The 23861-nt window shown below is 34.0% G+C and overlaps 1 protein-coding gene and 1 pseudogene across 5 annotated transcripts in view; one reads left to right on the top strand and one right to left on the bottom strand.

Annotated features, from left to right (window-relative positions):
- The window catches only part of AGO3 (argonaute RISC catalytic component 3), a 128505-nt gene that overhangs the window by 59317 nt on the left and 45327 nt on the right, over positions 1–23861 (top strand). For 4 of the 5 annotated variants that reach the window (XM_043876985.1, XM_043876986.1, XM_043876988.1 and 1 more), the window contains 4 exons: positions 18601–18735; positions 22704–22791; positions 22916–23063; positions 23509–23628. In XM_043876985.1, the coding sequence (XP_043732920.1) occupies positions 18601–18735; positions 22704–22791; positions 22916–23063; positions 23509–23628 (491 nt within the window). Of the gene's footprint in view, positions 1–1940; positions 2022–18600; positions 18736–22703; positions 22792–22915; positions 23064–23508; positions 23629–23861 lie in introns of those variants that run through there. The other variant, XM_043876990.1, reaches the window with a different exon arrangement.
- Positions 10146–10241, bottom strand: LOC122678503 (annotated as a pseudogene).

Raw genomic sequence — 23861 nt, 5'->3', positions numbered from 1 at the left:
TGTGTCTCTTTTTCTGTTTTGCATATAGGGTTGTCGTTACCATCTTTCTAAATTCCATATATATGTGTTAGTATGCTGTAATGTTCTTTATCTTTCTGGCTTACTTCACTCTGTATAATGGGCTCCAGTTTCATCCATCTCATTAGAACTGGTTCAAATGAATTCTTTTTAACGGCTGAGTAATATTCCATGGTGTATATGTACCACAGCTTCCTTATCCATTCATCTGCTGATGGGCATCTAGGTTGCTTCCATGTCCTGGCTATTATAAACAGTGCTGCGATGAACATTGGGGTGCACGTGTCTCTTTCAGATCTGGTTTCCTCAGTGTGTATGCCCAGAAGTGGGATTGCTGGGTCATATGGCAGTTCTATTTCCAGTTTTTTAAGAAATCTCCACACTGTTCTCCATAGCGGCTGTACTAGTTTGCATTCCCACCAACAGTGTAAGAGGGTTCCCTTTTCTCCACACCCTCTCCAGCATTTATTGCTTGTAGACTTTTGGATAGCAGCCATCCTGACTGGTGTGTAATGGTACCTCATTGTGGTTTTGATTTGCATTTCCCTGAGTTCTTAAATTTGTGCTCTGAGATCTTTCTTCATAGCTGCATTAAGAAATTTTGAATTCATATTGAGAAGTAGTGTTATAGTTCTATCTATTTTGTGGTGGTATATTCTGTTGAGTTTTCTTTGTCAGGGATGTTGTGCTGCTTTTTTACATTTTTTAAATGGTATTTTTGTATGGATATTTGCCACTTTTGTTACTCGTATTTGAATGAGATAAGTTTTCTCAAACCACCTATTAGAAGAGACTGGAGTGGGAGAAGGATGTGGGACAGGACATTAGAAGCAAGGTTGTTTTCCAGGTTTCTCTGCTCAAGACCTCTATTCTCTTATGTTCTGATGGATTCTTTCTTCAGAATAAAGTCACATCTCCTTTGCCTCTCAATAATGTATGTTTAAGGAGTTTCTGCTACCAAGGAATTCAGCTCTTGCCTTTTAAAGCTGAAATGTTAACAGTTAGAGAATCTGCGAAGGGTATATGGTAGTTCATTGTACTATTCATTTAACTTTTCTTCAAGTTTGAAATTACAGAGGGAAAATGCATGCCTTGGTTTTAAAAGGGTAGTCCTATCTGAGACCCGTCACTTCTGTTTCACCCTCAGTTGACTCTCAGGACACTTTCTACACTCCTTTCTCTACTTCCTTCTGAGATTCCCCCATTGAGTTTTAGTACTAAACATTGCAATTCCCACTTAGGATAAGACCCTTTCTTTCTGGATTAAAAATTTGCTGCTGTTGCCCCACTAGACTTTCTTTCATCTTTCAAGATTTTCTCCCTTGCAGAGGTTCTACTAGTACTAGTCCCAAGTATTTGGAGCCATATTTACTTACAATTTGGCACTTTCAGGTTTTAATTGTCTCCTAGGTTCATTGAAGATACAGGGTTTCTTCTCTTTTCTTTTCTCTCTTTCTTTTCAGATTATCTTTATTGCTCTATAATGAGTTCTAGGGGGAAAGTGGGAAATTCTGGAAATAAACTGCTGCTATTTTCCCATTGGAACTTACAAAGTTCTGCTTTGGATATTACAAAAATTTCTAAGTAACTCATTGGTCGAAGAAAATTTTAAATATTTTAAACTGAAGGGTAATGAAAATAGTACATACCAGAATTGGTATGATTAGCTAAAGCAATTCTTAGAATTTAAAACCTTAAATGCCTATTAGAAAGGGAGAAAAGCATCAATGACCTATATATTCATATTAATAAGTTAGAAAAATAACATAATTAAATGCAAAGAAAAATAGAAGGAAATAAGAGTTTAAAAAATTAATGAAATAGAAAATAAATTTACCTCTATCCTGTACATAGGAAGACTTCAAAAATTTTAAAGAAGGATAGTGACATGATCATATTTGTTTTCCAGAAAGAGACCTCTGGCAGCAGTGTGGAGAATAGATAGAGGAGAAAAAAACTAATCTGAGAAGCCAGTTAGGAGGCTTTTTCAATCACTAGTTCAGGTAAGAGATGGTGATGGTCTAATGTGGGATGGAGAGGAAGGAACATATTACAAGATTAAGTTGAAAAAATAGGTTTAAAAACCATGTCCAGAAAAAAAGTTTGGGTGTAGTTACTGGTACATGGAACTGATTGGAAATGAATAGACCAGAAGGTTAACTAGGTTTTTGAAGGAGTTGATTTTTGGACATAAGAAAATATATATAGAGAGATTGGGTTTACACAGTTGCAGGGGCACCTAGTCAAGTCTGAAGTCCTTCGGGTAGCTATCAGGAAGGGCAGGCTAGAACAAAGGGGTGTGGCTGAAGCTGCTGTCCGTAAGTGGAATTTCTTTTCTCTCTTAGGGACACCTCAGCTCCATTTTTAAGTCCTTTCAACTGACTCAATGAGATCCATCCTCATTATCCAGGATAATCTCCTTTACTTAAAGTCAACTGATCATGGAATTTAATTATATCTGTAAAATACCTTTACCGCAATACCTAGATTTGTGTTTGATTGAATGACAACTAGCAGCCTAGCCATATTAACATATTAAAAATTTAAAAAATAAACTCATACATGGCCTACAAAATTCTAGGATTAAAAATATAATAATAATAATAAATTCTGTGATTATTCAGTCTTTGAAACAACCTTCATATTCCCAAACCTTTAGTAACTGCATTTATTTTATAAACTGGCTTTCAAGAAGAGCATACTCACCAACATACATTCAGAATAGTGACTCATTCATACCATTATGAATGATGATTCTGAAAATGGGAGGGAGATCTGCTTTCATTGGTTAGTTGGCAGTTTATATCATGTATAAAAAGATCAAATGTTAATATGTCTAAAGCTTGAGGATTCTGTGGAACATATAGAGTCATATAGTATGTAGTTGGAAATGCAGATGTGAATATCTGTAGTGGAGTGAGGTAAAGGTAAAAGTTTTGGGAGTCCTTAGTACATAAATCCATATTTGAAATTCTGAAAATGGAAAATTTCCTTTGGATAGTATTTAGATTGAAAAAAGAAATGAAAAGGATAGAGCCATGGAGAATACTAGCATTTAAGGAAGAAAGAAGAACCAGAGAGCAATTAATGATTATTGTAGGCAGTGTGAGAGCCAAGAAATGGTGTCAAGGGAGGAAACATATTCAGAGAGTAGATGATTTCACAGTTAAGCAGTGGAGCTCTTCCAATAAAATCTAGAGCAAGACAGGGATGTCAGTACTATGATATTTAGTCACTATTGTTGTTTGCTAACTTCTGTTCTTCTTACAGGTTTCAGTCCACATGTTACTTCCTTGAAAAGCAGTAATTGACACCTTCTCCCCCCCATCCAGCCATCTCCCCTGCATCCAACCATCCCCCAAGAGTTACATATTTCTCTCAAGTATTCTTATAGCACAGTATACTTCCCCAGTAATACCATGTGTCACCTTGAATGTGTTTATTATTCTTTGTCTCCTATTAGAATGAAAGCTCTATGAAGCTAGGGACTGTCCACCTTATTCACCAGTATATATAACCTCTGTTCCTGACACAACTCTTGGTCATACTAAAGCAAAGAACGAATAAATAAAACTAAGAACATGGAGGAGGAGTGTCTAATTGAATCTGGAAAGTTAGAAAAATATTTGTAGAAGTAAATGATGTCTTAGCTGGGCTTTTGCAAATGTGATGACATCAGGAGTTTGGGTCGAAAAGGGGATACACAGAAATGAAAAATTTCTGAGAGATCTCTAAAGTAAAAAAATGTATTAAAGATATAAGCAAAAATCTGAATGAATGAAATATATTAAGAAGACTTATTGAGAAGACTCTGTTTAATAAGGTGTCAGTTCTCCAAAAATTAATCTGTAAATGAATTTTAAGTAAAATCCCAATAGGGCATACAGTGAAACTTGAAAAGTCAATATTAAGATTTATATGGAAAAATAAGTGACTGTGAAAAATTAATATAATTTAATATTAAGTTGGCATTTTGGATCACTGAGGAAAAGAGTAAAATACTTAATAAATGGTATTTATACAGTTGTTAACTATAAGAAAAAATAATTAAACCCATCTCATATCATATTCCAGATTTATTTCTAGGTAGATTATAATCTAAAATTTGAAAAAGAAAACTTTAAAATTCTTTCAAGATAATATTGATAAGCTTGGCTGCATCAAAATTTAAAACTTACTCATTACAGATGAATCATAAACAAAGTTAAAATGCTAAGAGAATATTTACAGCATATATAACCAAAAACTTTACAGGGAGATCAGTAAAAAAAAAAAAAAGCTAATTCACAAAAGAGGAAATACAAATGGTCAATAAACCCATGAAAATCATTCTCAAATTCATTATTAGTCAGGAAAATGCAAGTGAGATCAGTACCGTTTGACACCTATCAGATTTATAAAAATTTAACAGATGTTGGTGAGGATAAAGTATAAGGAACTGTTTATGGGAGTATCATTTGATACAACAACTTTGGAGAACAGTTTTCAATATCTAGAAAAGATGAAGTGAAAATGAAATTGAACATATCTTAAAGCCTTTATACCATAGAGGTATCTTGCATACTGAGGTGTTTTTTTGCTGTAGCAGAAAATTAGAAACATCCTGATTCCTGTGAATAATAGAATAAGCAAATATTGGAATGAGTACATGAATTGTCATATTGTGGTATATACTATTGTATATGTTAAATGAATGAACCAAATCTACATATATCAACATGGATTTTTCTTAAAGTTCTCTGTTATCTTAATGAAATGAAATAAAGCCTAAAATTTTAAATGTGTTTATTTTTAAACTGTCAATAATATGTACTGGTGCTGTGAAAAATGAGGGAAAGTATTGCACTGACCACCTTACTTGCTTATATTTCCTTTCTCATTTGTATGATTTTGCAACCTTTGCACTTGGTATATTTTACTGAACAAAATAGTCTTTATTGAACTTGAGGTCAACTGGAGAAGATTAGTATTGAGCAATATACGATGAGTGTTATGGAGAAGTAATAAATACAGTGGGACTGTGCAACAAAGGAATCCATTCTAGTCTCAGTGTTGAAGGAACTTTTCTCTGAGGAAGTGACAAATGGGAGCTTAGGTAAAATGTGTGGTGATGATAAACATGGAAGAGTACTTTAAGAAAGCAAGCAATTTAATTCTAATTGTGTGACTTCATCTTGTCTTCAAAATGATTGTTTTCATGGTATGTAGTATCTTAACTCTCAACTGTATAACTAAACTTAATGAATTTTACCAATCTAAGAAAGAAAAAAATTTTTTTCACATTTCATCATCTCTGAAATAGGGAGATGTCTTGCAGTGGATGGTTTGTCACAATTTAATTGGAAAATTTGGCAAATACAGTACTGTTGTACCTTACCATAATTGGGCTTTTAGAGTCAGTGAAATGTAGTATACTTTTTTATGTTAGGCCAGACTCTGTTGCAATTTGCATTTTGCTTTCCTTTTTTTTTTTTTTCTATTAATTCTTTTATTTTATTTTATTTTTTTTATTAGTTGGAGGCTAATTACTTCACAACATTTCAGTGGGTTTTGTCATACATTGATATGAGTCAGCCATAGATTTACACGTATTCCCCATCCCGATCCCCCCTCCCACCTCCCTCTCCACCCGATTCCTCTGGGTCTTCCCAGTGCACCAGGCCCGAGCACTTGTCTCATGCATCCCACCTGGGCTGGTGATCTGTTTCACCATAGATAATATACATGCTGTTCTTTCGCAACATCCCACCCTCACCTTCTCCCACAGAGTTCAAAAGTCTGTTCTGTACTTCTGTGTCTCTTTTTCTGTTTTGCATATAGGGTTGTCGTTACCATCTTTCTAAATTCCATATATATGTGTTAGTATGCTGTAATGTTCTTTATCTTTCTGGCTTACTTCACTCTGTATAATGGGCTCCAGTTTCATCCATCTCATTAGAACTGGTTCAAATGAATTCTTTTTAACGGCTGAGTAATATTCCATGGTGTATATGTACCACAGCTTCCTTATCCATTCATCTGCTGATGGGCATCTAGGTTGCTTCCATGTCCTGGCTATTATAAACAGTGCTGCGAAGAGTACCAGAGTAACTATAGGCAGTTCCCTGGCAGTCCAGTGGTTAGGATTCCATGCTTTCACTGCCAAGGGCACGGTTTCAATCTCTGGTCAGGGAACTAAGAGGCTACAAGTCACAGTACAGCCAAAAAAAAAAAAAAAAGAACCTGATATTTATTAGTTGTATCTCCCTGAAGATACCTGTCACAGATAGAATGCTAAACATTTTACATTAATTACAGTCAACCCTTGTTACCTGGGTACCATGGATTCTGAGGGCTGACTGTAATACATCATTTTGTATAAGGGACTTGAGCATCCGCTGCTTTTTGATGTACAAAGGAAGTTCCAGAAGCAATCTTCTGCAGGAGCCAAGAGACAGCTGTATCTCATCTGGACTTCACAGTTGTATGAGTTAGGTGATACCCCCAACTGAAGTTTAGAGACACAGTCTCTAAATTTTCTCTCTCTAAAGTGACTTTCTCCCTCTAAAGATCACATAGTTTGTATTTTATATTATATGTATATATATGTAATGTAACCTACTAAGTGTATATTTAAATACAACTAATAGTTTATATTTGAGGCACAATCATTTATATTTAAGTGATAGAGGTCAACTTTTCTGTATCCAAAGCTTATGCACTTAATATTCACAGCTTTTTCCTGTATCCTTTAAGAAGCAAGTTTCCTGACAGGACAGATCTCTGACCCAGGACATCTGAGTTGAGAAATGTTTTTTTATTTTTATATACTTTATTTGCTTCCTTGTGCTTTTCAATAAAATGTAGCTTTCTATAGAATATTCACTATCTGTTTTGCTGCTAGAAGAAAATGGTCAGAATATATAAGCAGAATTTGATAATTATAATTTATTCTGCTTGAGTCAGAAATTCATACTGAATATGCTTCCTTGCAAGGAAAACAGATTTCCAATAAGTAATTTATTAATCACAATATTAGTGTCGCTTGCTTCATATGATTGCCTTAAGTTCAGGTGTAAGATCCCTCAGTGAAAGTGAAAGTCAACAATTTGATTTTTATAGTATTCAAATTAGTCCCCAGAAGCAGAACAAAGCAGAACCTTTCTTTCGGGTGAGACAGGCAAGCAGCAGGTTTATCAACACTGGTCAAACTGAGCAAGTAAGGATACCCATATCAGGCTTATTTAGTCTAACCTCAGAGGAGAAAAAGAGTGTTTTCCAGCAGGAATTTCAGTGACGGTTTCCAACAGATCTGTTTCTTGATTCACATTGCTTCAGGCTAATTGAGTATGTTCTTCATATTGGGTGCACAGCTGTCCTCTTGAGATCAAACATCATTCTCTGGATCCATTTCTCTCCCTACTCCTCATTTTTTAATATTTAGAAGTTTCATGAGAAAAGGGTACAGAAGAAGCAAAAATTTTTGATGCGTTACACATTGGAAAATGTATCAACAAACCTAAATGAAAGTTTAGCTGGGTTTCTATGTTGGAAAAATTTTTTCCTTCATAAATTTAAAAGTGATGTTCCACTTTTCAGATAGCTTTGGTGAAGTTTTATTTCCCTTATATTACTTTACTTTCTTGAAAATTTACTTACCTTTATCTTCTAAACCTCTTCACTTTTTCATTTTTGCTATTATGCTTTTAATTTTTAATCATTCTTTTTTATTTCTTGAATGTTATTTTATAATAGCATACTATTCTTGTTTCACATATGGTAGTATCTTCTCTATGCTCACTGAAGATTATTTATTTTAGAGTTTTCTTTTTCTTGTACATGCTTATGCTTCCTCCAAATTCTGTTTTGTTTGTTTTTATCACTGTCCTCCATTTCAGAAGCTTCCTTCAAGTATGTAGTGTCCTTGATTATTTGTTCATGATTCAGTGGGAATCTAAAACATTGACTTGATGCTTTGAATTCATTAGTGGGACTAGTTGACTTTGAGCTTTATCATAGAGTGGTTTCATTGGGCTGATCCTAGGGAACCTATAATGTTAGTATCCTTAGTTAGGTCTTTCCTCTTAGCTAGTCAGTTACCCAGAGATGAGACTTCCAGACTCCTGCCTGAAGGGTAATAGTCTTGTTAACTGCATTCTGGAAGCCAAGTTGGGGATTTTGGCTTGGAGAGTGTCTGCATTCAGGAATTAATATTTATGGTCACTTAATTCCTTGTTTTGGAATTGTGCCCTCAGCTGTGCCTGACATCATCCCTCCAATAAGTCTTTTACTTTTTCCAGAGAATACACTTACAGATTATGCCGGGATAAAGATGAGGCAGTTGTTGCATAATGTGAATGGAGCTAGCCAGGAATCTAGGACTCTACCTGCTTCTCAAACAGCTTTTGTCTTTATTTTTCTGCACCACCTCCATTCTTTGATTACCAGTTTCAGAGGTACCTGATACTGCCATTTCTCACACCTTTTGAGAATTCTATCTGCTCTGTCAGTTACAGCTTGTCTACTTGTTTTTCATCTTCTAAAATGGTACATTTTCTATTTTCTATCCTCCCTTCCTTCTAGATTTATGCTTTTTTTGTCCTCCTTAATTCCTTACCAGAGTTTTAGTGGAGTTTGGGGAAGGAATGAACTGAGTTGCTTGACCAGAATCTATTCTTAGAATAGAGAGGCTTTGTCTGGTTTATCTTTAAATTCCAGCCCACAAAGGGGCCCCTGATATAGTAGATACTTGAATGTTTAAATGGATGAGTAAGTCTTGTTTTATTATCTGTAAAACTCAATTAGTAAGTTTGTGCTAGAGACCTAGTTTCTTGCCACCTGGACCTCTCAACAGGCAGGGTTGGTTAAGTGTCCTCATGATACTGTGGCTGGCTTCTATGGAGCAAGCAGTCCATGAGAGAGCAAGGCAGAAGCTGTAATGACATTAAGGCCTAGTATTGAAAGCTATATTCTGCCAGTTTTATAATGTCTTATTAGTTACATAAACCAGTTATATTCAGTGTAGGAGAGACTTAGAAAGGTGCAAAATCCCATGAAGCAAGACTTGTATTAGGGACCATGTTGGAGGCAGACTACCACACGAAGTTTCTATCTTCAACTAGAAGAAAAAATTAAACTCAAAGTAAATAGAAAGTAAGAAATAATAAAACTCAGAGCAAAAGTTAATTAAATAGAAAACAAACAGTATAGAAAATGAATGAAACCAAAAGTTGATTCTTTTTAAAAAGTTAATAAAAATTTTAAACTCCTAGGAAGGCTAATAGAAAAAAAAGAAAAACCAAACAGATTACTAGTGTCAAAAATTAAAGAAGGGTTTATCACTAAAGATTTTTGAGAACTGAAAGGTTGATAAGGGAATGTTAGGAACAGTTTTATACTAATTAATTTGATAAATGAAACAACATTAAAAAGTTAGCTCAAAGAAAACTGGAATAGCCTTGTATCTGTTAAGGAAATTGAACTCATAATCCTTTCTAACAAAGAAAACTCCAGTCCCAGTTGATTTCGTTGCTAAAACTTATCTGACATTTAAGAAAAAATGATACCAATCTTACACAGATTCTTTCAGAAAACAGAAGAAAAAAGGCATTTCAATTTTTTGAGGCTCCTGTTCCTCTGAATCTGACACCTGACTAAAACAATGTAATCTTCTCAACAGACAGAAGGATCATTTAACACATTTTAATGTTATCGTGATAAAAATTTATAACACACTAGCAGTAAAAGGAAATTTCTCCAACCTGACCAATGAATCTAGAAAAGCATGCAGGCATCATCATACTCAAAGTCAAAAAGGGTGAACGACTTTGCCACAAGATTAAGAATAAGAGGATACTTACTCTCACTACTTCTATCCAACGTTGTGCTGGTGGTCCAAGAGAAATGAAGGTGTAGTATTGTAAAGGAAGTAATAACAACTATCACTGTTTGCAAAAGACATAATTGTCTACATAAAAAAATCCTAAGAAATATAACCCCCCAAAAAAATCCATACTAGAACTAATAGATGCACTTAGCCAGATCACAAGACACTAGTTGCATAATAATACTAGCGTATAATAAATAATACTGGCATTCAGCAGTTGGAAAAATGAAAAACACATGTACTATTCATAATAATATTTTTGAAATATTTAGGAATAGATTTTTTTTTCATCTTTGCACAGGGGCCATGCTAATCTCTGTATCATTCCAATTTTAGTACATGCAGTACCAAAGTGAGCACTAGGAATAGATTTTAAAAGAGATGTGTACACAGACCCTCTACACTGAAAGCCTATAAGACATTCCTAAGAAAAATAAGAAAGATAAACAGAGATACCATGTCCCTGGAGGCTCAGATGATAAAGAATCTGCCTACAATGCAGGAGACTCAGGTTCGATCCCTGGCTTAGGAAGATCCCCTGGAGAAGGGCATGGCAACCCATCCAGTGTTCTTGCCTGAAAAATCCCATGAACAGAGGAACCTGGCAGCCTGCAGTTCATGGGATCACAAAGAGTTGGACACGACTGAAGTGACTTAGCATGCATGCACACCATGTTCTTGGCACAGAAGACTCAAATTGTTACGATGTTCATTATTCCCAAATTGATCTGTAGACTCAACACCATCCCAGAATCTCACCAGAAATCTCAATTTTTAAAAAAACATAAGTTGACAAGCTCATTTTAAGATTTATTTGAAAATGCAGAGAACCTAGAACAGCTAAAGCCATTTTGAAGAAGAACAGAGTTGGAGGATTTATAATCCCTGATTTCAAGACATGCTGTAAAGCTACAGTAAGCCAAACTGTGATACTGAGGTTAAAGATGGACATACAAATCAAGTTACGAAATGGCTACAGATACTACACTTGATCTTAGCCAAAAAGCTGAAAAGTAATTGGAATAGCTATAACCACTTATGTGGTTGGTTGATATTTGACAGAGGAGCCAAAATTCAATGGGGAAAGAATAGTCTTCTCAGTGATACTGGAACAGTTGGATATTTGTACAAAAAATAGACATTAAAACTGAGAAACTTCTAAGAGGAAAGATACTCATGCCCTTGGAGTAAGCAAAGATTTTGTTTGTTGGAAATCTAATCTAAGTGAAACCATCTCTTAGGAACACTGTTAAGAAGAAAAGGCAAGCTACTGAAATTTGAAAAAGTTTCAAATATTTGCATAATATATCCTGAACAAAAGATTGTGTCTAGAATATATGAAAAACTTGCATAACTCAAACTATTTTTAACAGTGGTCAAAAATATATACTGCACAAAAGATAATGGGAATGGTCAATAAGCACCTGAGAAGATGCTAAACATCATTAGTCATCTGGAACATGCAGATAAAAACCACAATGAGGTAACACTTCACACTTGCTAGATTTGCTAAAGTAAAAAACCCAGCAATACTAAGTGTTGGCAAGAATGTGGAACAATTAGAAACAGTAGGAGTATAAAACTGTACAACCATTTTGAAAAATATTTTGGCAGATTTTTTAAAATTTAAAGATTTTCTTGCCAAGAGAAATGAAAAAATAGGTCCATACAAAGGTTTGTACATGTTCATAATAACTAGGATCTGGGAACAACCCAAATGCCCAGCAACAAGTAAACTGAGAAACAAATTGTGATTCATTTACATGAAAATACTATCCAGCAATTTTTAAAAAGTAACTAATCTTATACAGTGATCTGGGTGAATCTCAAGTAAGATGTGCCAAAAAGCTAGACAAAATGTTGTATACAGTATAATTCCATTTATGTGAAATTCTGAAACAAATTTATTATGAAAGGAATCAGATCAGTGGTTGCCTGCAGCAGATGTGATGGAAGGTGATTAAAGAGGGCAGGAAAGTACTTTCCTGGGGTGATGACATATTTTGTCTTAATTGGAGTGATAATAGCATAGAGGACGAGTTGGTTGGGTGGCCTCACTGACTCAATGGACATGAGTTTGAGCAAGCTCCAAGAGATGGTTAAGAACAGGGAGTCCTGGCATGCTCCAACCCATGGGGTTGGAAAGAGTTGGACACGACTGAACAACTGAACAACAACAAAGAGCATTGAGGTATACATTTGTCAAAATCATCGAGCTCTACAGTTAAAATGCATTATATTGTATGTAAGTTATACCTCAAATAGTTTTTTTAAATGAGGTGTCACATCACCAGAAAGGCTAACATTAAACTCTTAAACTCTGCTTGTGAAAGAGTTAGTTGTTAAAACCACTTTGGAAGATTTTGGCATTATCCAGGGAAGTTAGAGATACACATCCTTAGTTCAGTTCAGTTCAGTCACTCAGTCATGTCCAACTCTTTGTGATCCCCTTGGACTGCAGCACGCCAGGCTTCCCTGTCCATCACCAACTCCTGGAGCTTGCTCAAACTCATGTCCATTGAGGCGGTGATGCCATCCAACCATCTGATCCTCTGTTGTCTCCTTCTTCTCCTGCCTTCAATCTTTCCCAGCATCAGGGTCTTTTCTGATGAGTCAGTTCTTCGCATCAGGTGGCCAAAGTATTGGAGCTTCAGCTTCAGCGTCAGTCCTTCCAATGAATATTCAGGACTGGTTTCCTTGAGGATTTGGTTTGATCTCCTTGCAGTCCGAGGGATTCAATAGTCTTCTCTAACACCGCAGTTCAAAAGCATCAATTCTTCAGCGCTCAGCTTTCTTTAGAGTCAGCAACTCTACTGAGATACCACCTTTTCTATTAGAGAAATATACATGTGTATGTATATCAAAAAGGCCATCTACAAGAATATTCATAACATTATTCTAATAACAAAAGGAAAGTGCCAGCATAAACAGTCCACCAACATTAATAATCAGGTTTTTGTTTGCTTGGTTTTTGCCACAGGACACCTTGTGGGATCTTAGTTGCCTGGCCAGGGGTTGAACTTGGGCCCCTGGCAGTGAAAGCACGAAGTTCTATCCACTGTCCACCAACATTAAAGTGGATAAACTGTGTATTTCTTCAGTGGAGTGTTAGGCAGAGCAATGGAAATGAAGAAAATATTTAGAATTAGTTCAAACGAGTTAGAAACAATGTTTAGTAAGTCTCATAAAGATTATATGCTTCATGTCTCCAGTTAGATAAAATTGAAGAACTGGAAAAAATAAATTGTCCTTAGTGATCTGTACATATGTTGTAATTCTGAAAAGAAAAAAAAGTGATTACCATAAGAACCAGGATTTAAGGGTTGAAGTGTAAGTTGAGGTTGGGAAGGGGATAGGGAAGCGGTTTCCAGAATATTACAATATTTAATTCTTGATCTGAGTATTGGTTATGTGAATATTTGTATTCACTTTATAATTGTTTAGTGACACTTTAGTAAATATATTTTTTATTTACTAAAACAGAGAAGACCCCTAACCCTTTGATTTATCAATATCTCCTGAGTACTATGTCAGTAATACTTTGCTAGTTAATGATAGACATGCAAAGATGTCTAATATGGCATCTAAATTGCTCACTATTACCATAAAAAGGCATTATATAATAAGGACCTTAATTTCTGTTCTTATGCCTTCATAGCCATGAAAGTAAACGTATAAAATTGAGGCACATAACCTCTCAGGAGGTTAAAGTATAATTGTAGTTATGTTTTTAGCTGGACCCAATATTATTTATTGCTTTATTTTATACTCTTCATTTGGACTTGGACTAATTTGAAACATGTAGTCCTTATTACCTTAAATATGGTAAATATTTATTATTTTTTCACATCTGTATTTTAGCTGCATCCTAACAGAAAATTTCAGTTTTGACACAGTAAAGTACAAACTAAAGAATCCTAGTCACTTCTTCATAGAACATTCTCCCATTTAGCTTCTTCAAGGAGTTAGTTTACATTGACAGAATGATTTTGCCTAGAATTAAAACCTCAGTAAATCAGAGAGCAAAAGACATGAGTAGACAATTCAAAAAATGAGAAAAAGAGCTCTGATGAATTTCTGCCATATTCTGGGCACAAGTAGGTACCTTAACGTTGAATCTTCACGCTAATGCTGTAAGTAACGGATGTTTTGCTAATTTTCCATGTGAATTAATGGAAATTAGTAAGTCTGGATCTAGAATTAAAATGTTTCATTTCCAAGCTTATTTTTTTCTCATTATTCTAATGCTGCTACCCATGAAAAGAAAATAAACCTAATTTTAAAAATAAGGATAGGGACTTCCCTGGTGATCCAGTTTCTAAGACTCCAAGCTCCCAATGAAGGGGCATGGGCTCAATCCCTGGTCATGGAGCTGCATCCCACATGATGTAACAACAACAAAAAAAAAACCTGCATGTTACAGCTAAAACCTGGAGCAGCCAATAAATTTAAAAAAAAATTTTTTTAAAGGATACCTTTCCAACAGTAAAACTATTTTTTATCAATTATCAATAAGTGAGTTATAAAGTATCACAAAATCTTAATGAAATTAGAATGATTTTTGCCTAAGTTGTATATTGTACATATCTAGATACTCGCAATCTAAGTAGTTGGTAATATCTCATTTTGTACAAATTCCTCTAAAGTTTTTTATTTCTCAATTTTATTTATCCTGAATTCCAGCACCTGCTCATTTATTTTGTTTATATGATTGTACAAATTTATCCATTTGACTGATGGGTATTTAGGTCATTTCCATTCTTTCTATCATTATAAACAGTGCTACAGTAAGCATTCTTATTCATGTTGCCTTTCACAGATATGGGATTTTTGTAGAGCATGTATTCCAGTAGAGTGGAATTGTTGAGCTGGAAATTATGCTCATCTTCAAACTTACTATAAATTACCATTTGCTGCTGACTATATCAGTTTATATTCCTACATACTGTATGAGACTTTTCATTCTTCATTCTTCCTTTGGCTTATTGTCAGCTTGTATTATCCATTGTAACATTTTTGGCCCATTTTGATTGGTATAAAGTGATAGCTCAATAGAGTTTTTATATGTATTTCCTTTATTACAAATAAAATAATTAGTGAAATTTGTTTTTTGACATTTAGATTTTCTCTTCTGTGAAATACCTAGCCATGTCTCTTTTGCCACTGTTACTGTTTTAACCTTGATTTATAGGCACTCATTACGTATTCTGGATAGTAATCATTTGTTGTATGTATTATACATATCCATTTGCCTGGGTTTTTTTTTTTTTTAGCTTTGTTTATGGTACCTTTTTTTTTTAATAGTTTTTATATCTTAAGAAATTCTTTCTTGCTTTCAAGATCATAAAGATGTTCTATATTCTCCTTTAAATGTCTCTTTTTCTTTTCATGTTCAGTTCTCTAAATAGGAATTTGTTTTGTATACTGTATAAGGTAGACTTTGAAGGATATTCTGCTGGTCTCTGTGTTTGTCCCCACAGTCTCTTGAATTGAATAGGATTATAACAAATCTTGATGAATGTTAGAGCAGACCTTATTCTTAGAAACTCTCTTAGCTGTTCTGGTTTCATTTCTCTTTCATGTTAATTTTAGTATCAGCTTCTTAAGTTCCAGAGGTCAAGAGGGTTATATCTTTTTGGTATTTGATTGAAATTTCTTTGAATTTACAGATTAATTTATAAATAATTTATACTAATAAGGTATATTGCTCCATTTATTAATATTTAGATCTTCTATAGTAGTAAAGACACCTATTATTTCAGTAAGTCTTCTACATATTTTGTTTAGATTTCATCCTAAGTATCTTACACTTTTTGTTGTAATGTTAAGCAGTATCTATTTTTTTAAGTGGTATCTTTTTTTAAATTACATTTTAAGTTGGTTGCTAGTATATAAGAACATAATTTATTTTTATCTGTTGGTCTTAAATCTAGCAGCTTTACTGAACTCTTATTCTATAATATCTATAGATTAGAGGATTTTCTCTCTCAACAGTCATACTGTGAAGAATAATAATTTTGTTTCTTCCTTTCCAATCCTTTTATCTTTTATTTCTCTTAACTTGTGTATCTGTGCCAGCTAGCACTTTCTATTAACTTAAGTTGAATTTACCATAGATTTTGGTGAATAACTTTTATCAAATTAAGGAAGTTCCTTTCTAGTCCTGGTACTGTGAAAGTTTTAGTTATGGTGCTGAATTTTACCTGATGCTTTTTTCAGAGCAGTTATCTATAGAAATGATTGTACATTTATTCCCCTTAGTGTTTTAATGTGATATGTTTTGTTAATAGGTTTTTAAAATACTAAATGTAAATATTACTTGTTCAGTTAAACTGAGTTGATTTGTGAAAGGGAACAAAGGAAAAAATGCATGTATATGTAGATTTATAAAATGTTAGGGATAGAGAGACAGATCCTTGCTCTTTGAAACTCATGCCTAATTCAGCTCTACTCACTGATTTTATCCCATCTTATGTAAGAACTTTCCTTCACCTCAAATGCCTACATTGCTGTAGGGAAGATGGTGAATAGTAAAATGATTAAAAGTGCAAACACTAAGGAAAATTAATAGAATGTTAAACAGGATAATATTTGTTTAGTAGTTTCAGCTCTGTGAGATAAGATGAATTTATTGTGAGTGCTAGTATTATAATAATCCAGGGAAGAAAGTTTACCTGTAGGATTAAAGGAAAGACAAAATAAGCATGTTAATGACCATATATTTATTTTCCTTTATCTACTTATTTTTTAATTAACACAGAAGCAGTATATGTTTATTTGATATATTTCCTGCCAGCCTCATTTTAATGTGCAACAGTATTCTCACATTTTTAATAGGTGAATATAGGTATACAGTTTTTTAATGTATAAGATTTAAATAAGATACCCAGAATGCTGATACAGTCTTATCAGTCTCTCTTTTTTTAGTTAGCTTGAAATTGTAAAGGTATTTCTAAAGTTTATTTGGGTGGAAATACAAAACCAACATAACTATCCATCATTAGGGCCATGTAGTAGATGCAGGTAGTGAGATATCCTGCAATGTGAAAAGGAATGATAGAATTCCATATTAGTACATGTAAGATCGATATCTAAGGTACATAATGAGAAAAAGAAATCAAAGCCCAGAATAGTGTTTCAAATGTTTTATCATTTGTGTTTTTTTTCATTAAGGGAGGAATATGATATATATTCACTTTATTACCATGCACCCAAACTACAGACTAATATGAAACCATTAAAAAGAAATTATTGACATGGAAAGATCTCTAAGACATTGTTATTTTTAAAATAATAATAAAACAATAAAGTCATAAAACATTTATTATCTGATCGCATGTTTTTAAAAGTTATATATCCATTTTTATCTCTATGTGTATATTAAAAGAACAAGATATGGCAGTACAAAACCAACATAGCTATCTATTGTTAGGGACGTGTAGTAGGTCCATGTCCATAATTAGTACATGTAGTAGTTAGGTATTAGCTGCTAATAATGGTTACTTCTTAAGGATACTTGGAGACCAGAAGTCTTTACTGTTTATATCTATGTTGTTTAAATTTTTTATGCTGAGACTTCATTTATGTATTATTTCTGAAATAAAGGAAAATGTAATATGTGCTCACTATGAAAAAATAAAGATTTAAAGAAAAATAAAAAATATCCACAATAGTCTCACTACCTAACTACTTAAAGCCTTGTTAAATATCCTTCCAGAGATGAGGGACATTTTGTGGAAGACATTTAAACCTAAACCAAGGAGAATAAGAGAAAGGGCACCACTGTGGGCATGTTTTTTAGGTAAGGAAATAATATGATAGCATGTTGACTCAGGTGGTAAAGAATCTGCCTGCAATGCAGGAGACCTGAGTTCAATCCCTGGGTTGGGGAGATCCCCTGGAGAAGGGGATGGCAACCTACTCCAGTATTCTTGCCTGGAGAATTCCATGGACAGAGGAGCCTGATGGGCTTCAGTCCATGGGATCTCAATGAGTTGGAAACTACTGAGAGACTAGCACTTTTCACTTTTCAGCCTACTGTCGTTTGGGTTTTACTTTTCACTGTACCCCCAGTGTCTTTTAGCACATAATAGCAGCCCGTAAATATTTAAGAAATGAATGGTGGTGATCTACTAACGATTGCTGAAGCTCTCTTCTAGTTCCAAAATCCAGGATTAAGAAGTCATCCTAATTGGCTCCTTGAAGACTGCTGATTGTAGCTAGATAACATTGGGCAGATATTGTTACTACCTGTAGCTTGGATTAGCGCTAGTAGCATTTAATACCATTGTCTTCTCAAATCTGTACAAGACAGGGAAAGCTCTCCTTAGAACAGATAAGCAATCTGGGGTGGCACAAAAGGCTTTATTTAAGAAATAATACCTAACCTTGTCTTCTGAGGCACTCTGGCCTTCTTTGTCCCTGTATAGGCCTTGTCTCATAGCCAGAACACTGCTCTGTACATGTAGTAGGGAATGGAATGATTCAGTTACCCATGATGAAAGAGATTATAAAAACTGTAATTTTAGGTTTTTCTGTTGTTGTGCTTGTCTTGTAGTCAAGCTGAAACTGGTTAATATTGGAAATATTTTTATATGTATTGATACATAGGTATATGTAAGAGGATAATTTTAACTCTATAATTAATTATCATGGAGCCTTAGATTGTGTTTTTTTAAGGAAACATTAATTTGCACCCTTTGTGTTTTTCTTCTTAGTCTCTGCCACTGCCTTCTACAAAGCACAACCTGTAATTCAGTTCATGTGTGAAGTTCTTGATATTCATAATATTGATGAGCAACCAAGACCTCTGACTGATTCTCATCGGGTAAAATTCACCAAAGAGATAAAAGGTGAGTTAATTAGCATTTGGAACAACTTAACTGTAAAATGCATGAATATAACAAACTTTCATGGAAATTTTTTAAGATTTAAATCTGTTCATGTAACATCACCAGTAAAAATACAGATTAATTATAAAATGTTACATTAAAATCATTGCCATAACATCTTAGGTAGTGTTTCAATGAAAGAAATACCAAGTAATGGAATTAATACTAGCTAATTTTTTGTTGATACTTTCCCTTACTAGCTGAAGGCATAAAGAGGTACTCTCATAGGAAAATGCTCCTATGATACTGTTTAAAATAGGAAATTTATTCCCAAAACATTGACACTTCAGGACTGGAGCCATTCTTTGAACATATTCTAATATAGTGACTTCTTTATTTTTCTGAAATGATAGCAGAATATTTTATTTCTTTGTAAATTTATAGATGTGGGGCTAGCCTGTTTCATGTGTTGTTCTAGAGCTGAAATTTAGTAATTTCATGTACGTTATTTAGTTGACCATTGATCTTGCCTATTTTAGTTGGCAGCTACAATTTATACAGTGGTATTACATCATATATATATTTTACTAATATAAATTCATCTCTACATGGTCTTCCAAAGAGAAAAATTAAAAATTAATTTCAGTTATATTCTAAAATTTATATTTTGTATGTATTTATTCTTTATATAATTGTAGCTTTCTACGTAAATATATAGTTTTATGTGCAAACCCATATATAATGGGTTTATCAGCAATTTAATTTAATTTAATATCAGTATACTTTATTTATTAGCAGTTTAAGGGATTTTTCAAGAATAATTTTGATTATGTAAGATTCTTGCCTTATTCATCACTTTCGAACTTAGTCCTCATGTAAGATGTGACTCCACTGTATTTAGTTCTTTATTATTTAGGCACAAAGAGAAATATGATATTCTCTAATTAGAATGAATACTATAAATTCTGTTTGTAATAAGTGTTACATCTTAAATAGTCAGAAATAATTATGTTGTTTAATTTTAAGGTTTTACCTATTTGTTGCAGGTAATTTTCAGGTTGTGGTTTAAATGAAGCATTGAGGTTTGTTTTCTGAGCATCTTTCAGTCCCCCAAATCAGTTAGTATAGTTGAATATATCCTGCTAGCTCTAGTAGTCATTTATCCTGTGCCATTCAGTAACCAAGAGAGAGTCAGTCATTGTAATAAAACATTTAAAGGAATTTCCCTCCTGCTTTGAAGATAAGCATTTATCTCAAGTTTTTTGTCAGAATAAGGAGGTGTTATATATTCTTGCATTGCAGTCATACCATTGTCCTGTCATAATCTGTATTAACTGCACAGTCAGCTTTGTTGGAAGGTAGTGCATTACCCACCATTAATATGTGATCATCTAAATGCCATGGTTTCCAGTGGAGTTGCTGCTTAGTTACCACCTCTGATATCATGAAGTCACTTACATTATTTTGCGGTAACTATGCAATCAACTCATATCACCACTCTATCACAGAAAATACAAGATGTACAGAACAAGGATTCAACTGCTGCCCGAAGAGCATGGACTCGATCTTAACTTCAACTGCTCAGGGGGCCAAAGAAATGACTGAAAAAATGACTAGAAAGCATTATAAAGTTGATGTTATAGTGAAGGTAAAGCCAAGTTTATAGGTTAAATATTTATTAAAGCCAAAAACATTTTTCGGTTGGATGGAGGGTTTGGGGAGGGACCTGGGCAGAGAATTATCTAGTCCATTTTTTTTAAAAATTTCAAATCTTTGCTAACCCCTGAATTTGGATCTCACCCTTAGGCACCTATGACTATAGATTTGGGGTAGAAAAATATGAGTTAGATCTGACTGACAAACTGATGATTTTTTCCTCCATTCAGTCAAGAAGGCTTTTAAAAAAGAGAGAGCCCTTTAAAGTACATCATGTATTCCTATCTCAGTAACACAAGAGAATCAAAGTTACACGTGCTATACTATATATATACTATATATTAGAGTTTAATTTTTAGTCAGCATGAGAAATTTGATGAAAACTGTTTAATAATGGTACAAATTGTGGGATAATGAATACATTTCCTAGTACAATATTCATTTCGTTTCAGTTGAACTTTTTCCTAAACAATTAATAATAACTTTAGGGTGGTTTCTTTGTGCAATAATTCATCATAGCTAAATAGAAATATTGGAGGAAGTTTATGGTAAAAGTACCATATGTATGTAAGAGTATCAGTTTTATTTTTGATAAAAACTTATTTAGTAGTCTTGTAGAACCTTACTGATAATTTTTTTTTTAATTCAAAGGGAAGATTTGAAAACAAATTGCTAAGTGGTATAGATAACAGAAATTTGTTTTAAATTTTTCTATCATGTTTTCCCCCAAACAGTATTTTTACATCTTGTTTACTTCATATTGTTGGTATTTCCTTCTTGAAAGACCTTCTCTTGGTAATATTTTCTATTTTCCTTTGTAATATAGAAGAATAATAAATGCTCTAATTGACCTAAAATTTTAGTTTTATAATGATAGTTACTAACAAAAACTATTTCTCACTGACTCAGTTAAGAGTGCTTCTCAAAAACCCTCATACCAATCTGGTACAGTGGCACTGTGTCCATTTAACTTCTTAATTTGTGCTGATACGTCATAAGAAAATATCGCTGTGATTGAATTCTGTGTTTGGTTCTGCAGTTAGTAGATAGGAAAATAAGTTATACTGTATCAGGGTTTCTCAACCTTGGCACTATTGATAATTTGGGCTGGATAATTCTTTGTTGTGGTCGGGGATGGGAGGTAGTGCTGTTCTATGCATTGCAATATAATTTAGCAGCATCCCTGGGTCCACCCATTCCTAAATCTAGCATCCACTAGATGCCAATAGCACCCCCAGTTTTAACAATCAGGGAAGCCCCCAGAAATGTCTCCAGACATTACCAAATCTTCCCGGAGGTCAGAGTCACCTTGGGTTGAGAACATTTGCACTATGGGATACATAGATATAAAAGAAAAAAAATTAAAAATTTTCAGTCATAGTAGTTACATTTCATGTCCTCAGGAACATTACCAGTGACTTTAGTACAGGTGTAGAACTCGTATCATCTCAGAAAATCCTTTTGGACACCATTGCTTAGGAAAATTCATCCCAAAGAATTTCAGCCAATGGTTTAAAAGCCCACACAGCTTCACCTTCTAAAGCAGACCTGGGATCCTCAAACCCCTAGGGTCCACAAATGGACTCATGGATCCAGTAACATCTAAATTCATATGCTACTAAGTGTATGTTGCATTTTTCTGAGAATTTATTGCTTTTGTTAGATTCTCAAAGGGGTCATTGATTCCATAAGAAGGTCTGGATTACTTGCTGTAGGAATTAGTTTGGTTGCATTTGATATTTTGCCCTGATTTCTAATGGTCAGTAGTGAAAGAACTGTATCACTATATTATCCTTTAACAAAATTGTCACTCCCTGTCTATTAAAAGGGCCTGGGATTTTTTTTTTCTTCCTGGTTTAAAAATCTCTGAAGGTTGCTTCTTGAGCTTTATGAAATTATGATCTTCAGTCAGTATGTGATGCCTGGGGAGTTGAGATTTCGCATACTTTGAAGGTTACAGAATGTTTTGAGAGTTATTGTAACTCCTTTCCATTGCTCCTTCCTTCTCCCAGCATAAAAACCTGCACTATAAGCAGGGATTTTTTTTATTAATGAAGAATTTTATCCCTTGATCTAAAGGCTTTGCAAATTTTATGCTATTTTTTAATAGCTTGATAGAATAGGGAAATGGTTTGGAGTTAGGTCTATCATGATTATACCCATTATTAACTATGTTTTATATATATATAAAATCCTTTGTTAACATATCACCTCTTTCACAGATTTTCTGTCTGTTTAGAATTTTGAGTTTTTATAGTGGTGAACAGCCTTTAGAGTTATGAATATGTCACTTGTGACAGTTCTGTAACCTCAGTTTTTCTTGTTGGGAACAGGTCTGAAGGTTGAAGTGACTCATTGTGGAACAATGAGACGGAAATACCGTGTTTGTAATGTAACAAGAAGGCCTGCCAGTCATCAAACGTAAGAAAAGCTGGTGTTTGTCAGAACAGAGATGATGTGAGGCAGCTTACTCTAGTTGGTAGATTGGGAGTTTTGCTTGCTCCTAATGGGATGAGTTGTTAATGTGTAATTTTTTTTTTTCCAGCTTTCCTTTACAGTTAGAAAATGGCCAAACTGTGGAGAGAACAGTAGCACAGTATTTCAGAGAAAAGTATACTCTTCAGCTGAAGTACCCACACCTTCCCTGTCTGCAAGTGGGGCAGGAACAGAAACATACCTACCTGCCACTAGAAGTAATGTGTTTAGGCTGCTTATTAATATCCTCTTATTCATCATTCTGTTAAGGTTTTTAATGACCTGTAACTTACTTCATACTCTCACATTTATTTTGAAATTGAACTGTCTTTAAATTTTCTTATTTATTCTGAATTTTCAGTAATGAAATAATACGGGAAAAAATTCATCCACAGTCCTGCCCCTCTAAACACAACTGCTGTTAGCAGTTTTGGTACACTTCTTTTCAGCCTTTTTATCCAGTGTACATTTTACCTGATTATAATCATACTGTGAAGCAGTATTGTTTACTGCTTTTCTACTTGACATGATATTAAACAGAAGTGGCTTAATGGAGTAGATTTTAAATTTTAAGTTAAATTAAAATTTAAAATGTCACATTTAATTGCACTCAATTTTAAGAAAGATATATATATCTAGTACAAAACTTTTTTCCATTTGTAGGTCTGTAATATTGTGGCAGGGCAACGATGTATCAAGAAGCTAACGGACAATCAAACCTCCACTATGATCAAAGCCACAGCAAGATCTGCACCAGATAGACAAGAGGAAATTAGCAGATTGGTTAGTACTTAACCCCAGAAATAGAAATTAAAAACATACTAGGGTGAGCTACTAAAGGAGAATGTCCACCATATCAACTCATGTCTTATTATCATTTCATGGGCTGTCAGAATTAAAAGAGATTATGGAAGTATTCTAGTGGTAGTCTAGGGGTAGAACTTAGTGAGTTCTGTGAAAAAGGCTAGAGCCTTCTAATTTAACCCCAAAGTCTTTAGTTAGATTCAGAACAGATA

Source organism: Cervus elaphus, chromosome 20 (assembly GCF_910594005.1).
Source record: "Cervus elaphus chromosome 20, mCerEla1.1, whole genome shotgun sequence".
Classification (NCBI taxonomy): Eukaryota; Metazoa; Chordata; class Mammalia; order Artiodactyla; family Cervidae; genus Cervus; species Cervus elaphus.
The sequence above is the reverse complement of the archived record's forward strand: the minus strand, read 5'-3'. Positions and strand labels throughout refer to the sequence as shown.